This window comes from Pungitius pungitius, chromosome 19 (assembly GCF_949316345.1).
Source record: "Pungitius pungitius chromosome 19, fPunPun2.1, whole genome shotgun sequence".
NCBI lineage: Eukaryota > Metazoa > Chordata > Actinopteri > Perciformes > Gasterosteidae > Pungitius > Pungitius pungitius.
Genome location: NC_084918.1, coordinates 11,693,753 through 11,714,781, shown reverse-complemented (window position 1 = coordinate 11,714,781; position 21,029 = coordinate 11,693,753). Strand labels below are relative to the sequence as shown.

At 44.8% G+C, this 21,029-nt stretch overlaps 1 protein-coding gene across 4 annotated transcripts in view; it reads right to left on the bottom strand.

The window, feature by feature from the left end:
• The window catches only part of mpp7a (MAGUK p55 scaffold protein 7a), a 115,087-nt gene that overhangs the window by 6,294 nt on the left and 87,764 nt on the right, over positions 1-21,029 (bottom strand). For all 4 annotated transcript variants that reach the window (XM_062559242.1, XM_037456234.2, XM_062559243.1 and 1 more), the window contains 5 exons: positions 18,148-18,318; positions 11,563-11,643; positions 6,854-6,947; positions 5,075-5,183; positions 3,612-3,755 (listed from right to left, as the gene is read on the bottom strand). In XM_062559242.1, coding sequence (XP_062415226.1) covers positions 3,612-3,755; positions 5,075-5,183; positions 6,854-6,947; positions 11,563-11,643; positions 18,148-18,318 — 599 coding nt within the window. The remainder of the gene's footprint in view (positions 1-3,611; positions 3,756-5,074; positions 5,184-6,853; positions 6,948-11,562; positions 11,644-18,147; positions 18,319-21,029) is intronic.

Below are 21,029 nucleotides of genomic sequence, written 5' to 3'. Positions count from 1 at the left end.
AGAAAACTGCAGAAGGATCAGGCATTTAGGAGTGGGGACAAAGACTTGTACAGAGAGTCAAAATACAGGTTTAGCAGGCCGGTGAGAGAAGCTAAACGACTGTACTTCAACAACAGTAAGTGACATTGCTCAAGGTGAATGATCTGCCTGGCAGACGAGCTGAATAAGTTCCAGTGCAGATTTGAAGGGCAATGTCCTGACTCCGTCCCCCACAGCACCCCCTCCCCATCAGTGGCTCGCACCTCTGCATTATCCTCCTCCCTCATCATCAATGACCCTCTCTATTCTGGAGAGAGACGTTAACTGGCTCTTTAAAAGACAGAACCCCCGCAAAGCAGCCGGTCCGGACTCAGTCTCACCCCACACCTTGAAGCATTGTGCTGACCAGCTGTCTCCGGTGTTCACTGCCATCTTCAACACCTCCTTGGTGACATGCCACGTTCCAGCCTGCTTCAAAGCCTCCACCATCATCCCTGTTCCCAAGAAGCCCAGGATCACAGAACTTAATGACTAAAGGCCTGTCATCCTGACCTCATGAAATCTTTTAAACGGCTAGTCCTGTCTCACCTGAAGACCCTCATCGACCCCCTCCTGCACTCCCTGCTGTTCGCCTATAGAGCCAACAGGTCAGTAGACGATGATGTCAATATGGCCCTCCACTTCGTCCTCCAGCATCTGGACTCCCCAGGAACCTACGTCAGGATCCTGTTTGTGGACTCAGCTCTGACTTCAACACCATCATCCCATCTCTGCTGCAGGACAAACTCTCCCAGCTGCACGTGCCCGACTCCACCTGCAAGTGGATCACTGACTTACTGTCCAACAGGAAGCAGCACGTGAAGCTGGGAAAACATGTCTCTGCCTCTCGGCCCATCAGCACCGGTTCCCCCCAAGGCTGATCTCTGGTGGGGATGAGTCCGCCTACAGGTGGAAGTCTGACCACCTGGTGACGTGGTACAGCCAGAACAACAGTGGCAACAGACGGTTGTGGACTTCAGGCTGAGGTCCATCACGACTAAGACCTCCCGCCACACTAACAGTCGGGATCATCAACCGAGCCCGGTTCGCCCCCTTGGCTGACTCTTCACTCTCTACATGTACATACACATTGTCACTTTCACTTATCACTTTCTGTTAGCTGGTGCACTTTATTTTTATTTTTATCATTTATTTCTTAACTAACCCATAGCTTTAGATTACTAACCCATAGCATATATTTTATTATATTTTATTTTTATCTTATTCCTCCACTACATTGTCTGTTGTCATGCACCAAACGCCAAGTCAAATTCCATGTATGTCTGACAAATTATGGCAATAAACGATTTCTGATTCCTGATCCTTAGATACACCCCCTTATGATCCTGGACAACAGCAGCAGGGAGCGCTCAACGTCGTGTTTAGTGGGAGTGCATGAGTTTGATTATGTTTTTTATGCAACATCTGATGACTTCAAATGTTTTAGTTGTGGAAAAGGGGGACATCAGAGTAGGGCTTGTCCAGAGAAGAACTTAAGGTCTTATACACACTAGTACCAGAAGAGGCATGTGGCGAGCAAGGGAAACAAAGAGGACAGACAGAAGGAACACAAGGGGGACTGACAAAGTTCAAAGGGGAAGAGTAGGAGGTCCCGAGTGGACAGGTGAGAGCCGGGAGGTGAGGAGGAGGTGTCAGGTGTGGTCCAAGAGGTGACAGAGAACGGGGCAGGTGGGGTACAGGAGGTGAGGGACAGTGCTGGTGGACAAATTGGCAGGGTGGACATGGAGGAGGGTGAAGAATAGCACACAGCCCATCAGATGAAGAGAAAGAAGAAAAGGAGACCAGAAAGCTCACTGGCTAAAAAGATCGCCAAAAAGGGAGAGGTGGAGCAGCAGAGTCTGAGTCCGGCATGGAGCAGCACTTTGCTGCTGACAGTGAGTCCTCTGACTACGGGGCTGGCAGCTGTAGGACCTCTGGAGGCTACACTGAGGACAGAATAAAGGGGTTCCTGTAGAGCACCAACGGAGCCAAAGGAGTACGTTTGGAAGTCCTGAGTGGGGGGCGGCCCACTAACGAAGGAGATGGAGGGTATACCTGCTATATTGGTTTCTTTTTGATCATAATGTTTTAAGTAAAATAAAGGTTTTCTCAAAGTAAAAAATCTCTCTCGCTCTCTCTCAATAATTGTCCAAAGTCAAGTAAAGGAGATCTTTACAAATCATCTTTAAATGGCCGCAGGAACGCCCCTTACAGCTTTAGTCCTGCATTGCATTGATGTTCTCTTTTTCCTACATTGCGCTTCAACTCCTTCTTGTATGAAGCACCCCCCCACCCCACTACCGAATCATCTCCAGCTCCGGAAGGAGAGAGAAAAAGGGTGCTTGAGTCAGACTGCTCTGCCGAAACAATGAGACCACTGTTCCCTCGGCCGTTATCATTAAAGCAGACCTGTCTCTTGCTGTGAGAAAAATACAGCCGGCGTGAACAGAATACATTTGAGACGTCCTCGCTGACAGCAGATCTTCTTTCAGAGCTTCTCTCAGAGCCTTTAACAGCAAATCCAGGTCCATGAGCGCGGGACCCCGTTTGTCTCCCATCTGAGTTTTATGGAGGCGCATCTGTACGACTTGAGAGAATAGCAAGGGCCAATAAAGGGAGTGGGGGTAGTAACCGCTACGGCCCACCTTGTTGGTGGTATCCTTCTCTGGATGAATATGAATGAGTAAACGGATCTCTGCAAGGTTCAGTCACATTTTTTCGGGATGTATTTGAATTCATTCCAGGTTATCCCATCTCTGAGGTATTTACTTGAACATATTTCAGACCTTGTTTTGTAGATCAACTTGACTTGTGACGTGCCGCAGCAAATTTGATGGAGAGAGAAAACACTTAGTAATGGTCAAAATTGGGGTGAATTAATTTTTTTTCAGCACAGAAGATGCCTTTATTGGTACATTTTTTGAAGGATGGACTTAGTTAGGTCTCTTTAAGATGCTTACCATTCAGAAGTCAATGAAAAGTATAACTCGAAACTTGTGTTGTTGACAAAAATCTTGGCCTAGGAGCTGGGAAAACCATCATTTACCATCGCACCCCTCACACCCGGCTGCAGCACCGAGCAGTGGTTAATTGGTTTCATCTGGGTCAGGGCCGGGATGAAGGTGTGTTGGGAATGACTTCACCACTTACACACAGGCACACACACACACATATATATATATAATGCGCAGACAGGATGCAGATAGTATTGTCGGTATTTCTTCTTGCTGTTAACTTGTTGTGTGTGTTCAGTATTTAATCATTGGATACAAATTTCATGAATAAGTATAACCTGTGGTTGAATTGAGATTTACCATCCTTTTTATCTGCCATTTCAAATGTTTAAAATCTCTTTTCATCCCAGCTCAATTTATATCCCTTTATCTGTATCCTGTTGTATCTATTTTCCCCACAGCTGTCATTAAACTTTCATTTGACTTAATCTCATCTGATCTGCAAAATATTCCCTTTGATTGGAGTTATTAAAACCGCACCAGATGGGTCAGGTTTGCGTGCATTAAGACGGACATCATGTCACGCTGATTGATGTCAAAATGTTGTGAAAGATAAATGTTCCCCTCACATCCTCTTACCGTGAATGGCTTGGCGGAGCCCTTATCATCCTTGCCCGATATAATTTTGGCGTTCATTCTGGTCTCTCTCAGTCTTTCAATCGATGGAGGCTTCACCAACACGACAAAGGGCTTAAATTCCGCCGTCCGCAGGAGCTTTATGGTCTGTAATTAGATATGAATGTCTTTTCAAAAATACATTTAGGTGTTATCTTATTAGATCAGACTGAAATCTAAAAAAGAAGAATTTCAGATAATTCCTGGTATCACTCTGTAAATCCATAAATATTATACAGCCAGAAAAACAAAACATGTCTAGGCACTGAATGATGAGTGAACATTCAGAGAACACATTCAGAATAAATAAAGATAGCAGTAAACTGAGATTTCTAGCATAATAAAGAAAATGAAAATGATCTATTATACAATTATTTGTGGTATCGCAAGTTTTCTGACATGTTATTTTGAAATATAGAAACAAGACCACACTATGGGGGAAAGAATTGCCCAAAAAAAGTTGAGCAGAGGATGAAAAACAATAATTTTGCCCGAGGTGTCTCTTCTTAAAAGCCAACCTGCTTTCAAAGCACATGTGGTACATTTCTGTCCACATCGGTCTTCTTGCCTCTCATTTCTGGTGACAGTCGCACAACACGCCACCGCCCATCTGGTTCTCAAGAGGTGGGACAGAGGTCAGAGCTGGTTAGTAGTGGCATCTGGTGGCGTTTGGGCTCTGCCATGCCTCTGCCAATCAAGATTTTCCCCCATGCTAACAGGCGGGGATTAAGGGTGCTTGAATCCGGCTACTGATGGGAGAATGGATGACAGGCCGAAGCAGGGGCAGCACTGGGAGGCATACATCTCCAGACAGATCGGCAATGGGAGCAATGGGAGCAATGGGAGCATTGACATGCGGCGACACTGCCAGTGATGCGACCCATGAGGTGTTGTGGACAACAACTGTATGCCAAAAGCCGAAAGAAACAGCCCTTATGCACAAACACCCACATGAGTTTCCACAGGCGCGATCTCCCAGACATTAGCGGAGGCACAGGGGCCCGAGTCTTTGAGAACCTGCCAAGCTAATCTGTATAATGGTGCGTTTGTGGCCGTCATCATCCACTAAGCGAAAACAAACAGCTCCTCCAAGGGAGGAGGCCAGGGACCAGGGGCCACACGGGCCACGCCATTGGACTGGACTAATCGTTGCTCAGAGTGGGGGGGGCTGTGGCAAACCGGGCCATTTTTTGTGGGGTTTGATCGCTGAAATACCTAAGACACAGCCTAAGAGGAAATCTTCAAATAGGGGAAAATAATGGTAATTGGTTCTTGTGAAAACTACACTTTATTAAACCAGTAAGCGGCCAAGGCCTCTGGAAAGCTAGAGAGATTTGCTTCACAGGCTCCAAATGGCTACAAACAAACCCAGGGAAGTGAGGGCCGATAGTCGGTGAGATGGAGAGTACGAGGTTTGTACCACTCACGTGAGGCTGGACATCCAGGAGGCACACTTTGTTCCTGGAGAGGACGGAGCGGACTGAGTCTAGAGCCGTTCCATAGTAGTTCCCTTTGTATTCTCCGTACTCTATGAACCTGCGATGAGAGAGACAAGAGAGGTATAAGAAAACACAATCTTTTGGAGCAGGGCTTAGTTATCACCACATATATTGCCCTTCTAGGAGGGACATTAAAGATGTCAGCACACTCCTGAGATTCATAGGGACAGAAGGATTGACCTCTTGCCCGCTGACAGATCGGAAGATAGCATTCTCCCACTGCGTTTTCAAACTATCTGCCACGCAACACACCTGTTTCTCCCATACCTAGCAAGCACATTTCCACCAGATACATTTTTTCCCTTTTGATCAGTCAGTTTTGAATCAGTCTTCAGTAAGACAAAAAGGACAAAAGAACTCCCTGAAAAACACTGGTCTATTTTTAGCTGAAATTTAGGAGTGAAAAAAGTAACAGTGTGGAAAGAATGTGAAGCTAATAGCGCGTCATGCGTGCAGACTGCCTATGATGGCCAGAATGGCCGCCTCCGTCCGACCGATGCCATGTAAAGAAAACAGTTATGGTAATTGCCCGTGTAAGAAAGTTTTACTCAGCTTTTTTTTTAAAGAAAGAAGGCTTCGCTATAAGAAATTTGGGTTATGGGAAATTCATTTAAGAGCATATAGTAGCCTGCATTAATGTGCCTCGCATACCTCGCACTCTGTCGTCAGAGGGAAAGAAGCAAGCTTTGCCTATTTGAGGGAATATGCATTCTGCTGCCTTCTCGCACAGAACAGGGCTTCCCTTGGAAAAAGTCCTTTGAGCTGAAAGCACGTTGTTGCGGTTGTTCCCTTGCCGTGGACCCTCTTCTGTTCTTCCTTTTTTCTCTACCCCTGCATTGTTTCTGTTGCATGCGGTTAGGCGTAACTCAAACAAGTTCACCTCGTCTCTTACGCTGCCTTGTAATTTCTGAGCCGCGTGTCCCACGCATTCCGCCCCACATCACAGCTCCTCCAACTCCACCGAAAAACATTGCATGTCTCCAACCGACACCGCAACACAAACTAAATATACAACCACCCCACCTTCCCCCTTATTCCCTCTGCATGCTCTGACACTCAATATCCCCTTGCCACCACAGGCTTCCCCCTTGGTGTCACATTTGTGTGTTTGCATGCAGAAATGTTTTGCCTGTGGACCATTACAGTACATCAGCAGCAGATAATGTTAGAGCGGCAAAAAGGCATCAATTATTCTCACGGTTACGACCTACCGTTCTCGTTGGCGGCCGCAAATGTAAAGTGGCTGCATTCAGTGAAAGAGAGGGGGAGTGCCCGATAGAGGAGGGGAAGCAGAGACAGGAGACCTGGGGGCAACCGCCTGGAGATCGGCTACCAACACGTGGCCCAACCACATCCCCGCCAACCCCAGTGGAAGCTCGGTCAGAGAGACATTCACCCTCTCCATTCAGAGGGAGGGGTTCTGCTGTTTTTTCTATCTGCCTCTCAAATCCCACTTGCGACATGTGAAGATCGGCTCCTTTTCTATGTTATAGAACAGTCTATATTGTTGCAGAGAATGTAACGAAAAATGAAAACTAGTAAAGTAAAATTTTGGAGAATGGAATGTGGGTGACCTAAACGCGATAAATATGCTGTAAATAATTTTTCTGAGCAGCAGGGACTTGATCTGTAAAAAGTTTGAATCCATCCAAAAGTTGACTAGTTTGTTGGCTCGATCTTCTGTTATTTTTCTCTAGCTGTGCCTACTTGTTATTGTGGATATCCGTCTCAAAGAGGTGTTTGGAGATGAAGTGGTACTCCACACCGTCGCTCTCCTGGTTCTTCTTGGCTCGACTCGTGTCTGAGAGAGAGAGAAAACTTTTTATTATTCATTGCGTGTCCCACAAACCCATATGGGGGTTACCTCAAACCCAGACTGTACCCGGCATCTGAACTGAGCCCCTTGTTAACACGGCTGAAACGCAGCACGCTCTACCGTGCCAACCCTTGTACATATTATTGTGTAACAGCACTATAAAAACACACAACCTGTAGCGCTGCGCCACTAAACTCAGATACTTAAGTGACATTCGGCCGTGGAGGTTTTCACGGCGTCTTATTAGACTTGTCTCTTGTAGCAACAGAAGCCGTGGCGTTAGCTGCTTTGAAGTAATTGAGCTTGAGCGCTCTCATTAACATCCAGTCTCCACATTAACTGGGCCGTAAACCACAAAGCGTCGCTGTAAAAAGCAGGCGGCACGTGGCGGGCGGGCGCCATGAGCGGGCCGCGCGCCGCGAGCAGGCCGCGCCGCAGGACTTGTGAGGAGCATTGGGCTCGTTTTGGGTAAGTGCTTTGAAAACGTTGGAGGGGAGAGTGTGTGCCCCTTCAAGAAAAAACTATTAAACCTTTCAGCTGCCAGGCCTTGGTCATCATGTGTCGAGACCTTGCTCTGTTAACAGACCCGGCCTGTTTCTTTCGGCACTTTAAAGTGATCTACAGGCTCCGCGGAAAACCAATGGTGTGATTCATCCAACGTCACTGTAAATCCAGCTGTGGCAGAAAGGACATTGAGGATGATCAATGTTTTTCCGTTGGTACAGGGGAAAAAGACAAGGAGAGCACCGCTTTGTCATAAGATAACATATATTTAGATTCCAACACCGTCATCCACCAATTCGTCATGCGTTTTCAAAGCACTTTCCCATAGCATGAGGAATTGTGTATAATTACAGTGCAACAAAAGAATAGGCTTTCATTCAATCCTAAACAGTGCAAAATTAGTGAACTTGATTGGGTTCAAGATGCTTAACCTCCCTGCTCTAATGGCTTACTGCAACGCTCCCTGTGCTTCTCATACGATTCACATTTGACATTCTCAGCGGGGCCATAAGGCGGTGGTGTCTGAAAGCGCTATTTTTTAAACAAAAAAAGAGAGAACGAGGGGGTACGGCTTAATCCAAAACAAAGGCAAGTGTTAAACGCATCCATGTGCCTGTTGACAGCAATCAAGCATGAGAAGAAAAAAGAAATGAGGGAGACCAGATACTTTCCGACTCATTCCTCTTAACGTGAGCCGTACAGAGCGACTTCTATGTGGATCAGAATCAGACTGTCTGGGCTCTATTAAACGCAGAATCACAGGTCACATTTGAGAACAATTAACATGCCTCGTTGGGGAAAAAGAAGAAGAAAGGAAGGCCCGGCCGATGGGATTTTAATACTAGGGGACAACATTTATAAAGTGTCAGACTTTGACTTGGAAACATCACTTATGCAACACGGCGTCCATAAACTCTACAATTAATATGTGCACCGCTCGTATTTCCTCAAAGCCCCCAGATGGTGGCTACGCAATTACTAATGCCACTGCCCGGCAAAAACGTATGAATCAAAACGACTTATTCATCCCAATGTGCTGGCATTGAGACACCTCGGAACTGCAAAAAAAAAAAAAAAATTAAATAATAAAAGTTTGGAAAGGTTTTAGAGCCAGTCTACTTGGATGCCGTTCATGACGGCGGGCTGTCTTTGGGTCCTTAAATGGAGAAACAAAGTAAGGAGGAAGAGGAGGAAAGAGACGTAGAGAGACAGGAAGAAAGTGATAAATAAGCCGAAAGAGAGAGCAGGTAGCTCTATGCCAATTCATAAGGCAGTGGAATGGCATGTGCTAGAACTTGGCACTTTCCTCCGTCATTCGGAGCTTGTCAGGGCGACTGTGAAAAGCTGACACAGATTACTCACTGCCAAACAGCTCGCCTGCGTGTGTGTGTGTGTGTGTACGACAGGACCTTCCTCTCTCAAACAGTAGCAGCTTTCTCACACTCTGAACAATAAACTGAAACAAGTTAAGCTAAACATCCTTCACCTAAAGTGAGATTTGGTTTCCAGCGTGTTAGTGTACAACAAGCTTTTTGGGCACAAATGACAAATGGACTGATACAAAGACGAGGGGAGGCGATTCGTCCCCATGACAACACAGCTGGAGTGCTGTTGTTTAAAGAGGCTCATTCCTCCAGCGAACAAGAGCTGGCCAGCACCACCACTCTGTCATTCTCATTCCATCTTTGTGAACTTCTCCATGTTTGAAGTGAGCCCTCCTGACGTCACATCAGTTACTGAGAGCCTGCGGGACCTGCGGGAAACGTTAAAGGCAACATAGAGAGGCTGTTTGGTGATTAAGTTGATGAGTTTGGGCGTCGTGGTAGCCTTGTGGTTAAGAAGGGCAATGCCTCTGTTCCACTTTGTGTCCACCATGTGCATGTCTTACTCCTCTCCGTTCTTATGTTTCCTGCCTGTAGCTCAGCTCGCTGTCAGAAGAAAAAAAAAATTGCTACAATATTTAAAAATATCTCTAAACCTCTCTGTGGAAAAAGGGGCCGATCTAAAGACATTTTATTCATATATAGCAGAAGTCTTCAACTAGAATACAAAAGATAAAAAAATTCTAGAAGCAAAGGTTCGGAAGATCATAATTTGACTACTTAGTGTGATTAAATAGAGGGAAAGTTGTATCAACATTTGCATGTAATGAATACACAACTAACAAATCAAATGAATTCAGTAGAGTTCGAAATATTTATTGTCACGCAAGAAAGAACTGAACATATACTGTATGTGTGACTGCAAATATGAATAATGTTCTTTCAACTAACTAAATAAAAGTAGGGCTGCGTTTAAAAAAATTAAATTAATTTTGTGCATTTTTAAATGAAGTGCTTCATTTCAGAAAAATAATGGGAAGAAAAGCTTGAATTTCCCCTTTTCTGCTTGACATTTGGACTTGACAGTCCCAGTACATTTTTAGAATATATACAGTATATCCACTCTCCCACTTTAAGTGGGAGAGTTAATATCTAGTTTTTCCTACAAGGATTTTAAACCTCTACCTAAATACATCAGGGTCGTTCTCCTCCTCATGTGGAGGAGCTCATTGAGCCTCATAATGGTGTTTCAACGGGTTCCAAGCATGTGAAACACTGGTTTAGTGTTGCAGTGGAAAGTGTGAAGAGAAACCAATCTGTCCATTATGGATTAAATGCTCTACTTTCACTATCCATTTGTTCCTCATTATTCTCACCAGTCCCTTTCTCTCGCTTTCTCCGTCTCACTCGTCTTTTTCTCAAACGTCGCTATCTTTCTTTTCTTCCTACTGTCTTTTTATTTGTACTTTGTCACTGCATCGCTCGCCTGACCGCAGTATGGAGACGATAGCTGTGTCTGCACTCTTTAGCCTCCAGCCTTCAGCAGCTTTCGCAGTAGACTTGGGCCGGGTCCTCCAACAACCGCATAGGCTGAACCAAAAGGTCTCTGACATGGGACGGTCTGGCCTACGGGGGGCTGCTTGCGTCATTAGCATTACCTCTTCTGCTCCCGTTACCTAGCAACCTGCTGAGCTTAACAATAAAAGCCTTAAAATGTAAAAAAACGTAAAGATAAAGAAGATAAACTTCTCATTTCATTTCATTTAATTTAGAAAGATACGCTTCCCTTCCTGACCCTGATATATTTCAGGCTGAGATTTCCGGTTATTTTAAATTCAAAGGAAATAAGCTAAAGTGTGATCTTAAGACAGAGGAGATTCCATCAATGTTGTCAATAAAAACAACAACAGCAAACACATTTATTAATGCGGGCAGACGAGCTGCCGTTAACAGTGCAGCGGCTCCCGGTAACGTGAGCTATTTGTTGTGTATTTGTTATAAATGTGTGTTGGTAAATTGATGTTTATCAGAACAGTACATGGACTCAGGGGGGTTTTGGGAAGGGGCAGTCTGGGTCATGGGCTTTATGGGGGGGTGGCAGCATGACGGAGTTAACATTATAACTATGAGCAGGTTTGTTCTCAAGTCTTACGTGAATTTAAAAACACATCAGTTACCAACATCAAATCGTAGCCGAGTCGCAGCGGAAGTGACGTATGTATGGCAGCTGATATCATCCTGCCTGGAATGCAAAGACTCGATTGTTCAAGGAGTATCACGTGGGATGGTTTAACTTGACTGCAATTGGTCTATGCTTTAAGCCACTATCGCAAGATTTGACTGGTAAGTGTTACAATATATGAAATAAATACATTAAATGATATAGTACAAAAGAAACAAAAGAAAAACGTATAAGAAAATGAAGTATGAAATAGAAATGTTTTTTGCACGAGTTACATCAACTTCAATCTAAATGTAAACTTTAAAATATTTTGTATTGTATGGGCTGATAAACCCTTCATTTGTAGTTTTCCAATGTCCCACAATGCTCTTGCCAATCTCATGAGATTATGTGAATGTAGCAGGCAGAGGAAGCCAAATTTGTAATAAATGGGATGCTGTGGTAAAAAGCTTATGGTTTATGGATACAATGTATAAAACACAGACAAACAGACACAGACGCAGAGTTGGAAGACTGACAGAATCTGGGAAGTACTGAAAGATTGCTGGATTTGAGCAGTGACACACATGCAACCAGGGTGGAAGGAACTTACGTGGGACGGTCACACTGAAGTGCTGGGGGTCTGAGATCAACAGTTTCCTCTTGAGTTCATTCAGGCCAACTCCCGGGGGTCCTGCAAATGCACAGACACATCAGTAATAGGACAGCAGTCACAGAATCTATCACCACAGTCATGAGAACACACACCATCACGGTATATGCCCCTTTAAATACAAGTAAACAATACTTTACAATAATACTCCCGCTCCTGACACAACACAAAATATTGCTAGTATTATTATTTCTAAAGTAAAATGTCCAACACTATAATTTATTTGATAATGCATTGTATTTAATCATTATGCTTTCATATGTATTGTCCTCCATTTTTCATAATATTCTACATTCCACTAAGATAATATATTTAATTGTCAAATCTATCCAGTAAAAGCCTTTAGGGAAAAGATAATTGTTTCAATATGGAGGTTATTTTTTTTAACACGTCGTCTCTCATTACACCTCCATTACAGGTACACAGCAGATGTCAGAGAGATACACAGCACAGGTACACAGCAGGGTTACAAACCAGAAGTGCTTTTATCCAGCATTGTTCAGGAGGGTACGGAATGCCGTTTTATTCAAAATTAAATAAATGAATAAATACATAAATAAATGAAATATGCATTTGAAATACATCGTGAAATGAATAAATGAGGCAATAAATAAATATTAAATACATTTAATCATTTCATGGTACTTTTATTTCATAAGTACACATTTTTTTATTTCATAATGGCACTTTATTTCATAATGGCACTTCATTTCATAATGCCACTTCATTTGATAATGGCACTGTATGCAGATACTACCGCCCTCGGACTAGATCTGCTCTCTATCGTAATCTCTCCTCTCTTACCTACCCAACCCGCTCCACACATGTCCAACACCTTGTCACTGAAAGCCTCTGGAACTGCCAGTCAGCTACTCACAAGGCTGATTTCATCTTCGGCTTTGCTATCCAGCAGTCACTTGACTTGTTGGTTAGAAGAGCGCAGAGACTGTGCTCATGCAGAGTTAAAATCTTGAATAAGTACTCCGGGGCCAAACAAACAATAAAATCTATTCTAAAACGCACAGGGAGCCAATGTAGAGTGTAAAGAACTTGGCTGATATGTGCACGTTTAGATGTATTTGTTAAAAAGCGTGCAGCAGCATTTTAACGTGAGATGGCGGTCTGATTCAGACCAACGTAAAGAGCATTACAGTAATCCAACCTTGAACTCATAAAAAACGTGGATTGCCTTTTGTAGATCATGCCTGTTCAGGAAAGGCTTAACTTTAGCCAGGAGACGAAGCTAGAAAAAGCTCATTTTAACAATGTACGGTGTGGGTTGGTCGGGCTCCGGACAGAGACACTTGACACCAGGGTGGCGAGTTTCAAATGTGTTTTTATTTGACTCTCCCCCCTGCAGCCGAGCTGAAACCACGCCCGCCACCACAAACAACATTACTGATCTGCTTGTCAAATTTCATACTGCAATCAAAAGTAACCCCCAAGTTTTTGACAGATGACCTAGTGTGGGATGCCAGAGCTCCCAGATTCAAAGCTGGACCATCTTACATGCCTGAAGTACTGAAAATAATACTGTTTTATCTTATCAGTCGAACTAAAAGTTTTCCGAAAGCCACAACTTAATATCGGCGATACAACTAAACAGAATTAAGTGCAACATTGTCATTAGCTTTCATCGGTAAATAGATTTGCAAATCATCTGCATAACAATGAAATGACAATGATATTTCCTATAACAGCCCCTAAAGGCAACATGTATGAAAAAAACAAAATGGGAAGAATGGAACCCTGGCGTACCCGACAAGAGAGAGGAGCAGTTGATGAGGCGAGTTCACCAATCATGGCAGAAAAGCTATCTAAAAACCATTTAAGTGCCAAGCCTCTGATGCCTATACAATGTAGACTTAAGACTCAACGGGCCAGCAGATCCCCTCCGGCTAGTGGTTGTCTGAACCGGTGCATGCCGTGAGAGCATCGGAAAAGGAAATGGCATAAATACAAACAACCTGATGACCTGCATGACCTGCATGCGTTTCGGTCTAGTCTCTTTTTCTGCCTCTCTGCTGCAAAAAGCTCCTTCTACCAATCCAGAATTGAGTCCTCATTTTCTAACCCCAAAAAACTCTTTTCTATCTTCACCAACCTCCTTGAATCCCCCAACCCTCCTCCCCCTCATTAACAATGCTCTGTTATCTGTCTGTTTTCCCAAATCTCTGAAGGAGGCAAGAGGTAACCCACTCCCACCCTCAACCCTTCTGAAGACAACAACTACAGACCGGAATCTCTTCTTCCCTTTCTGTCCAAAACTATTGAACGTGCTATCTTTAACCAACTCACCTCCTATCTCCACCATAACAACCTCCTTGACCCCCACCAGTCAGGCTTCAAGGCGGGCCATTCCACAGAGACTGCTCTTCTTGCTGTCTCAGAGCAACTTCACGCTGCTAGAACCGCCTCTCTCACTTCTGTCCTCATCCTTCTGGACCTTTCTGCAGCATTTGACACAGTAAACCACCAGATCATTATCCATTCCCTTCAGGAACTTGGGTCACAGGTTCTGCTCTCTCCCTTCTCTCATCCTACCTTGATGGCCTCACCTACTCGGTACCTTGGAGAGGATCTGTGTCGGAACCTTGTCCTCTTACTATTGAAGTTCCTCAGGGCTCTGTTCTGGGTCCCCTCCTCTTCTCTATCTACACCAACTCTCTCGACTCAGTCATTCGCTCGCATGGTTTCTCCTACCACAGCTATGCCGATGACACCCAACTAATTCTCTCCTTCCCTCACTTGGACACTCAGATGGCGGCACGGATCTCTCCCTGTCTGACTGACATCTCTCAGAGTATGTCCGCTTACCACCTGAAGATCAACCCCGACAAGACTGAACTAATTCTCTTCCCCGGAAAAGACTCCCACCCAGGACCTGACTGTTAGCAATTCCGTGTTAACACCCACTCAGACTGCTAGGAACCTCGGTGTGATACTTGACAGCCAACTCTCCCTGACTGCAGACATCACAGCGACAACACGATCCTGTAGTTACAAGCTCTACAACATCAGGAGAATACGACCCCTTCTCCCTCAGAAGGCAGCGCAGGTACTGATTCAGGCTCTTGTCATCGCCCGCCTTGACTATTGTAACTCTCTCCTGGCAGGTCTCCGTGCTACCGCCATTCGACCACTGCAGCTTATCCAAAATGCAGCAGCTCGACTGGTCTTCAACCTTCCACAATTCTCCCACACCACAACACGTTCTCTTCACTGGTTACCAGTGGCTGCCCGCATCCAGTTCAATCATCCGGTTCTCACATATCGTGCTGTGAATGGATCGGGTTCACTCTACATCTAGGACATGGTGAAACCCTACATCTCAACCCGCACGCTCTGCATCTACCAAGCTGCTTGTTCCTCCCTTTCTAAAAGAAAAGCTCTCGACGAGATCGCGACTCTTTGCTGTCCTGGCTCCCAGATGGTGGAATGAGCTTTCTGATGACATCAGGACTGCAGAGAGCCTTTACATCTCCCGCCAAGTCTGACCTTAAACACACCACCTCTTTGTGCATTGTTTGTCTTTTACAATGCTCCAACCAACTTACATTATAAATCTGAACACAACAATAAAAAAATATCTGGGCATTCGCCATGTGTTTATGTGCTTCTCTTCTCGTTTGTCTCTCCCTCACTCCCCGGCCCTCTTGCAATACTTCCTGCCTTCCAGATTGCCATGCCAGTAAAAGTGTCAGATTTCATTACCGCACTCATTAGTTTTGATAACGAGCAGGACTTGACATTGGCACCCGCCCACCCAGCGTGTAGAATTCAGCTGTGGCGGGTAAAGCACTCACTCTTACCAGCCAATTAGCAGAAAGAACAAATGAATGCATCGAACGAACGTGATTAAAAATTGGAAGCCCAGTTGGGGACGTCTGGAAGAATACAGCCAAACGACTTATCTCGTTCTGGTAGATTTATTTGTCAGATCACAGGTCAAGTAACAGCGCTGCATTTGCAAAGGCAGGAGCAGTTCTGTCGGCTCGCAGGCCGGAAGAATAACTGAATAACATCAGGAAGAACATTATGTTTTATTAAGCAAAGATTTCTATTGGCCATAAACTGGCATTGTAGAGGACCAGGTCCTCTTGCCGCAACACTAGATCCAATCACATGCAATGTGTGGTCTCTTAACATTAATGTAAATATAAAGAACAGCATGAGTGCTATGGTGCTTTGTGTGTCTCTAACTCTCATCCTTATGACTGCCGGGTTGGCACTTTCTGCTTTTGCCCTTTGACCTTTCACTCCGTAAATGAGCACTTTGAGCTTTTGATTATCACACTTTGGCGGCTGCAATTCTATTTTTGGGATGATTTGCGTTTGAGATAGTATGTCCCTCCAGTGTTGCCGTAGAGGCAAAAGGGTGGTTGAGGGGTGAAGGCGGTTATTAATGTGTCATGAGTGCATCATGTAAAGGTTCATGTAAACAGACTATGGACCGCAACGACGTGACTGCACACTTCCTTAGTTTAGCTGTCTCGGTGTAGCTGGCAGGCTGCTTCATAGAGTGAAGCACCGCTGGTTCAAGATGTGCTTGGAGATGAAGTGTACCGTTTAACAGCCCAGGACTGTTTGGCAGTCAGTCAACCAGCAGAGATGTCCATGTGCACCTGCCTTCTTCGTTATCTAAAATATAACTTATTGCAAGGTTCTCAAGATGCACGCATTGACAGTGACACACACGCATCTCAAACAGTTCATACAGAACCCTTTGAGATGGAAACGCTAAACAAGTTGTCCTGCTAACATTGTATCCTTTCCCCTCTCTCTGCCACTGTACACTTGTTACTAAGAAACAGTCGGGCAAACAGACGTGACAGGTAAAGGTTGTTGATACAACGTGAGGAGACCTGCTCAGTGCAAGGCAGGATGTGGCGGCACATAGTAGGTGTAGGAAAACTAGGAGGACACAAAGAAAAAGAAAACACTGTGGAGGTCCAGTTGAGAATGGCTGGTTTATGATCCAGCCAATTATGCATTGCACTGATTGTAGGGCGTAAGGGAGTGAAAGATTAAGGAGCTCTATTTTGTGGTTGGGACAAGCAGTGGAAACACTGAAAAGGAACATGAAATTTCTGTTAGTCATGTCAAAAGCATTGCGACTAAACAGACAAAAACAACAAAGTACCTCTGCATCATTTATAGGCAACATTTTGGCTAATGAAATTGCTGTGATGCTAGTTTGGATCTTTAGAAAACCACTAGCGACAGTGACTGGTGAGCAAGAATGTTAATGTCAAGCCCTGATAACAGGCAATCGCATGCAGCAAGCTTGGAGACTAGGCCCCGGCGAGGCCCCTGCGCTGTCTGCACCCAGAGCCTCAAACCCAGCCTCTAGTCTGCCTTGCATCCAGGACAGGGATGTATTACAGGACCGCTCACCACACACACACACACACAAGTATCAAGTTCCAGAGGAACTGCAGAATCAGCACCGCATTTTGTCCTATCAAAAAGATCTGATATCCTTCAACAACCTAGAGTGGTAGATTATTATGAAATTATGCATGCAGTATGTAAAAACATAAATTTGTAGGCCAATTGGCCATCTGATTTAAGATGCGAGATTAGCATTTTGATTTATCTTTGAAACCGATCTGACGCTGTGTGAGAGGTGGGCAGCAGCAGGTCATTCTAGGTTCTGCGGACCTGTGCATTCACATTAAAAAAGCACTACCTTCAGGCAATCCTGTGAAGCTTCAGGAGAGGAAGGGAGGGATCTTTGGTATAAAAATAATAGGTGGGGGGTTGTGGTAGAAAAAAGACAAGAAAGTACAAGGTCGTGTGAGGTGAGGAGGTTTGTGTCCTGTCAATAAAGTAGTGATACAGAGACCCTGGGCCCCTACACTGGCGTGCAGCCCTTCTCAAAAAATCGAATTGCTTCAAAAGATGAAATGAAGAGTATAGAAAACACATGCGCTTATGTTGAGAAATAACGTTTGTCGCCCCTGAACAGAAAAGGGAAAGCGCACTTACAGAGTAGCCTAGGGGAAAGATTTCAGATAATAAAAATCAAGAGACTCCAGGGAGAGCAGGAAGGAGAGAGGGAGGCAGGGCAACATTAAACAGATCTTTCCATGGCCCTCCGCTTCGTTATGTCTGAAATTGTCCATGTAGTTTCTTCTCCAAATTATGGACGTTAATTGAAAATATTTATATTAGTGTGACAGGGGAGAGAGGTTCGGCGTCCTCTGTGGAAGGCTGTGGCATGCTGGCGGAGAAACGCGCCGGCTAATTTGCAACACCCCTGATGAAGTCCATGCTCCACGTGAACCGAGGAGCAAAACTCTGCAGAGAGCATGCGTGAGAACAAGAAATAAAACTTGTTGCCAGTGGTGCTCATTCCCACAGAAAACTTAAAAAATGTTTAAAAAGTAGCCGACTGGTGTAGAAATTTGATCACACCTCTTCCCTTGATCAATGGAAATAAGAATCCCACTGGAAATATAAAGGAAAGCAGTGACATTGTGGCTTTTTAGATTCTTTTCTGTAGTCTAGCCCTCTACTCACCCACTAGGACCACCAGCCTGTGCTTGGCTCCACTGGGCCTGCGGTATGTGGTGATCTCCTCATACGTGGGCACATCGGCCGTGTCGTATATATCGCTCTTCTTGCACTCGTACATGGACTTGTTGGTCTTCTTGTCCCTCCTACTCAGACGGAAACTTCTCCTGAACCCAGCTGGATGTAGAGGATAAAAAAAGAGAGAGGGAGGGGAGAGGCAGGGATGAGACAGATAGAGCAGAGTTAATCTCAAAAATAACAAAAAACTAAAAATGTTGAATGTAGTGTTGTTTCAGCACCCTGACGGCGAACGTATGCATGACTCTGCGTTTTATTTCTGCTGTAGGTGAAACACAAAAAGAGAGACACGGAATATCACACTCAAATGCCTAATTCACATTCTCCACTGGTGACGTGTAGAGGAATTGATTTTTTTTCTTTTCTTCATCCACATTTCTCAGAGACTGCCATGAAGTTTTAAGGCTTTCAACGTTCGCTGATGCTGCCTATAAAACGATTATATTACATTTTTAATCAAAGTGGTAACAACTCATCCCTTTTTCACAAGTCGATCTTAAATCCACATTTACTTATTCATGTGAAAAGAAAGAAAAAAAGTATGAATTTAGTTGGTGGAGGGCTGTTTGCAGTTGCCAGTGTAGGCCTTGATATCCGCACTTCTAATTCTTTGCACAATATCTTCAAAACCACTGTTGGGCTCAGTGTTGGGATCAGTACTGAGTTACAAATGAAACACACTAAGTTATCGGAGCAGACTTATGGGGCTGGTGTATGCATATGTACCCTATATTGTGTTACACTGAACATTCAGGGGTAGACTTTGTTCCACTGCGGGAAAGTCGCAGCTTACATCTTCTGTGCCATTCCTACTGCGGTTCATCCACTCATTCAGCACCTTTACCCCCACCTCGCCGCACACAGAGAGTCAGTGCCCCACAGTGGAAAACACACACTGCTTATCTGCATTTCTCCTGTGAGGACATCAAACTGTAACAGATACCACGCAAAAAAAAAAAAAACTGATTCTGGTCAGCCATACAACATAAACTCTCCTGGTTAATTTGGCTTTAAGCAGTACTGTTAAGCAGTAAGGGCAACCTCCTCTACTCTCTGCAGGTGCAGGAGGCTAAGCGGTTATAAATCGTAGGCCCTTAGCATAATGTTGGGCCTCAGTAATCTAGTGTCCCTCAAGATCTCATAAACCTCTCCAGATAGCTCCGTACAAATAACAGGCGTAGTTAGAGGTAGTTCTCCCGTATTCCCCTTGAGCGCTGCCTCACAAATCAAAGCGCCGTTGAGCAGCAAACAGCGCCCCATTCCTTGCCTAAACTCTCCCGACCCCCACCCAACAACAGCCTTATCTTTGGCTCAACTCCATTAAACAGAAGGGACGGGGTTCATTTGACCCAGAGTTAAGGAAGGAGTGCCGAAAAAATGTAAGTGATGGAAAGCCTTGGCTGTGTTGAGACACCAGCCCGCTTGTCGAGGAGGATCGAGGATCATCCATGGACAAGGCCTTGTAAAAAAGGAATTTGTGATATGTGGGGCACTGGGATCCGCAACCTGGTTTAACGCTTTGACAGGTCACATCACAATTGTTCACAATAGATGTGTTTTTAATGTTTCTGGAATGACAGCGACAGTGTCCTGGTTCATGCTTTTCTGCATAAGTTTCCTTCAGTCCCACGCACAGTGTGCACAAGCTCTATGATTGGGTAACTTCCAAAACTATAACACACCACATCTTTCACACACACACACACACACACATTGATTCAAATTCCTTTCATCAAAACATGCAATAAGTTGGGGGGAAGTGACTAAGCGCCCGCGCGCACGCACGCACACGCACACGCACACACACACACACACACACACAGAGCTTGGAAGTCACCCGCAGTCCTTCACCAGCAGTCCTTCACCAGCAGTCCTTCAAGCCCATTTTCCAGAATGATAATATCCAAAAGCCACGTAGGAGATTTTCAGAATGTGCCTAAGGAAAGTGCCCCGTAGGCTTCTGCAAAATTCCCACTCTGACATCATCTTCCAGTGTGATGCTGCGGACCCACACATGTGAAACCCAAATGGCTGCATCAAATAATTAAATAAATAAAAAGAATGCGCCGCAAATAAAGAAATAACAGCAGACTCAAAGATTATTTGAGTGGCGCATTTGCATTCACCAGCATCAGGTCATCCAGACATCACGTGTAGATATTTTTTTCCTCCAATCAAACTTAATTTAGTGCAGGGGGCAGAAACAAAACATGGAGTGTAGCATAGAGGAACAGGCTCATAGTGAAACCACCTGTTGCGAGGCCCTGGTGCTCTGAGGGCTGACGCCTGAGGCCCATCTACAGGAGACTGTGCTGACAGCTCCATTGCCATCCTAGTTCTCCTGCCAACGGGGGCACTCTTTATCTGAACTAATAGAGATGACATCTATGGCATCTACCGCGCATGGCAGCTGGGGATTAAGTAAGCATTATGGTCGTGGCTTGGGGCCGCATGCTGCGGTTTGACGCCGTTACACTCCTGGGCACCAAATGTGAGAAGCATTACAGACTCCCTCGGCCCCACTATGCATGCCCACTGGAGGGGATGAGAAGGGCTCATGGCGGGCAGCACGAGCACACTTTCCACACAGTCAGCTGTTATTAGCCCAACACTGAGTCAAAGGAACGCAGAGGGTTGCTGCTGACAGAAATACACTGCCCAAAAATATTAAGGGAATAATTTCAAACCACATAAGATCTCATTTGGATATCTATACTGATTGGGACGGTTTAATTTCTTAGAAACTAAATATTGCACATCTTGATGGAAATGAAAGTTTAGGCCAGAGGGTTTCATTTTATAAACATTGA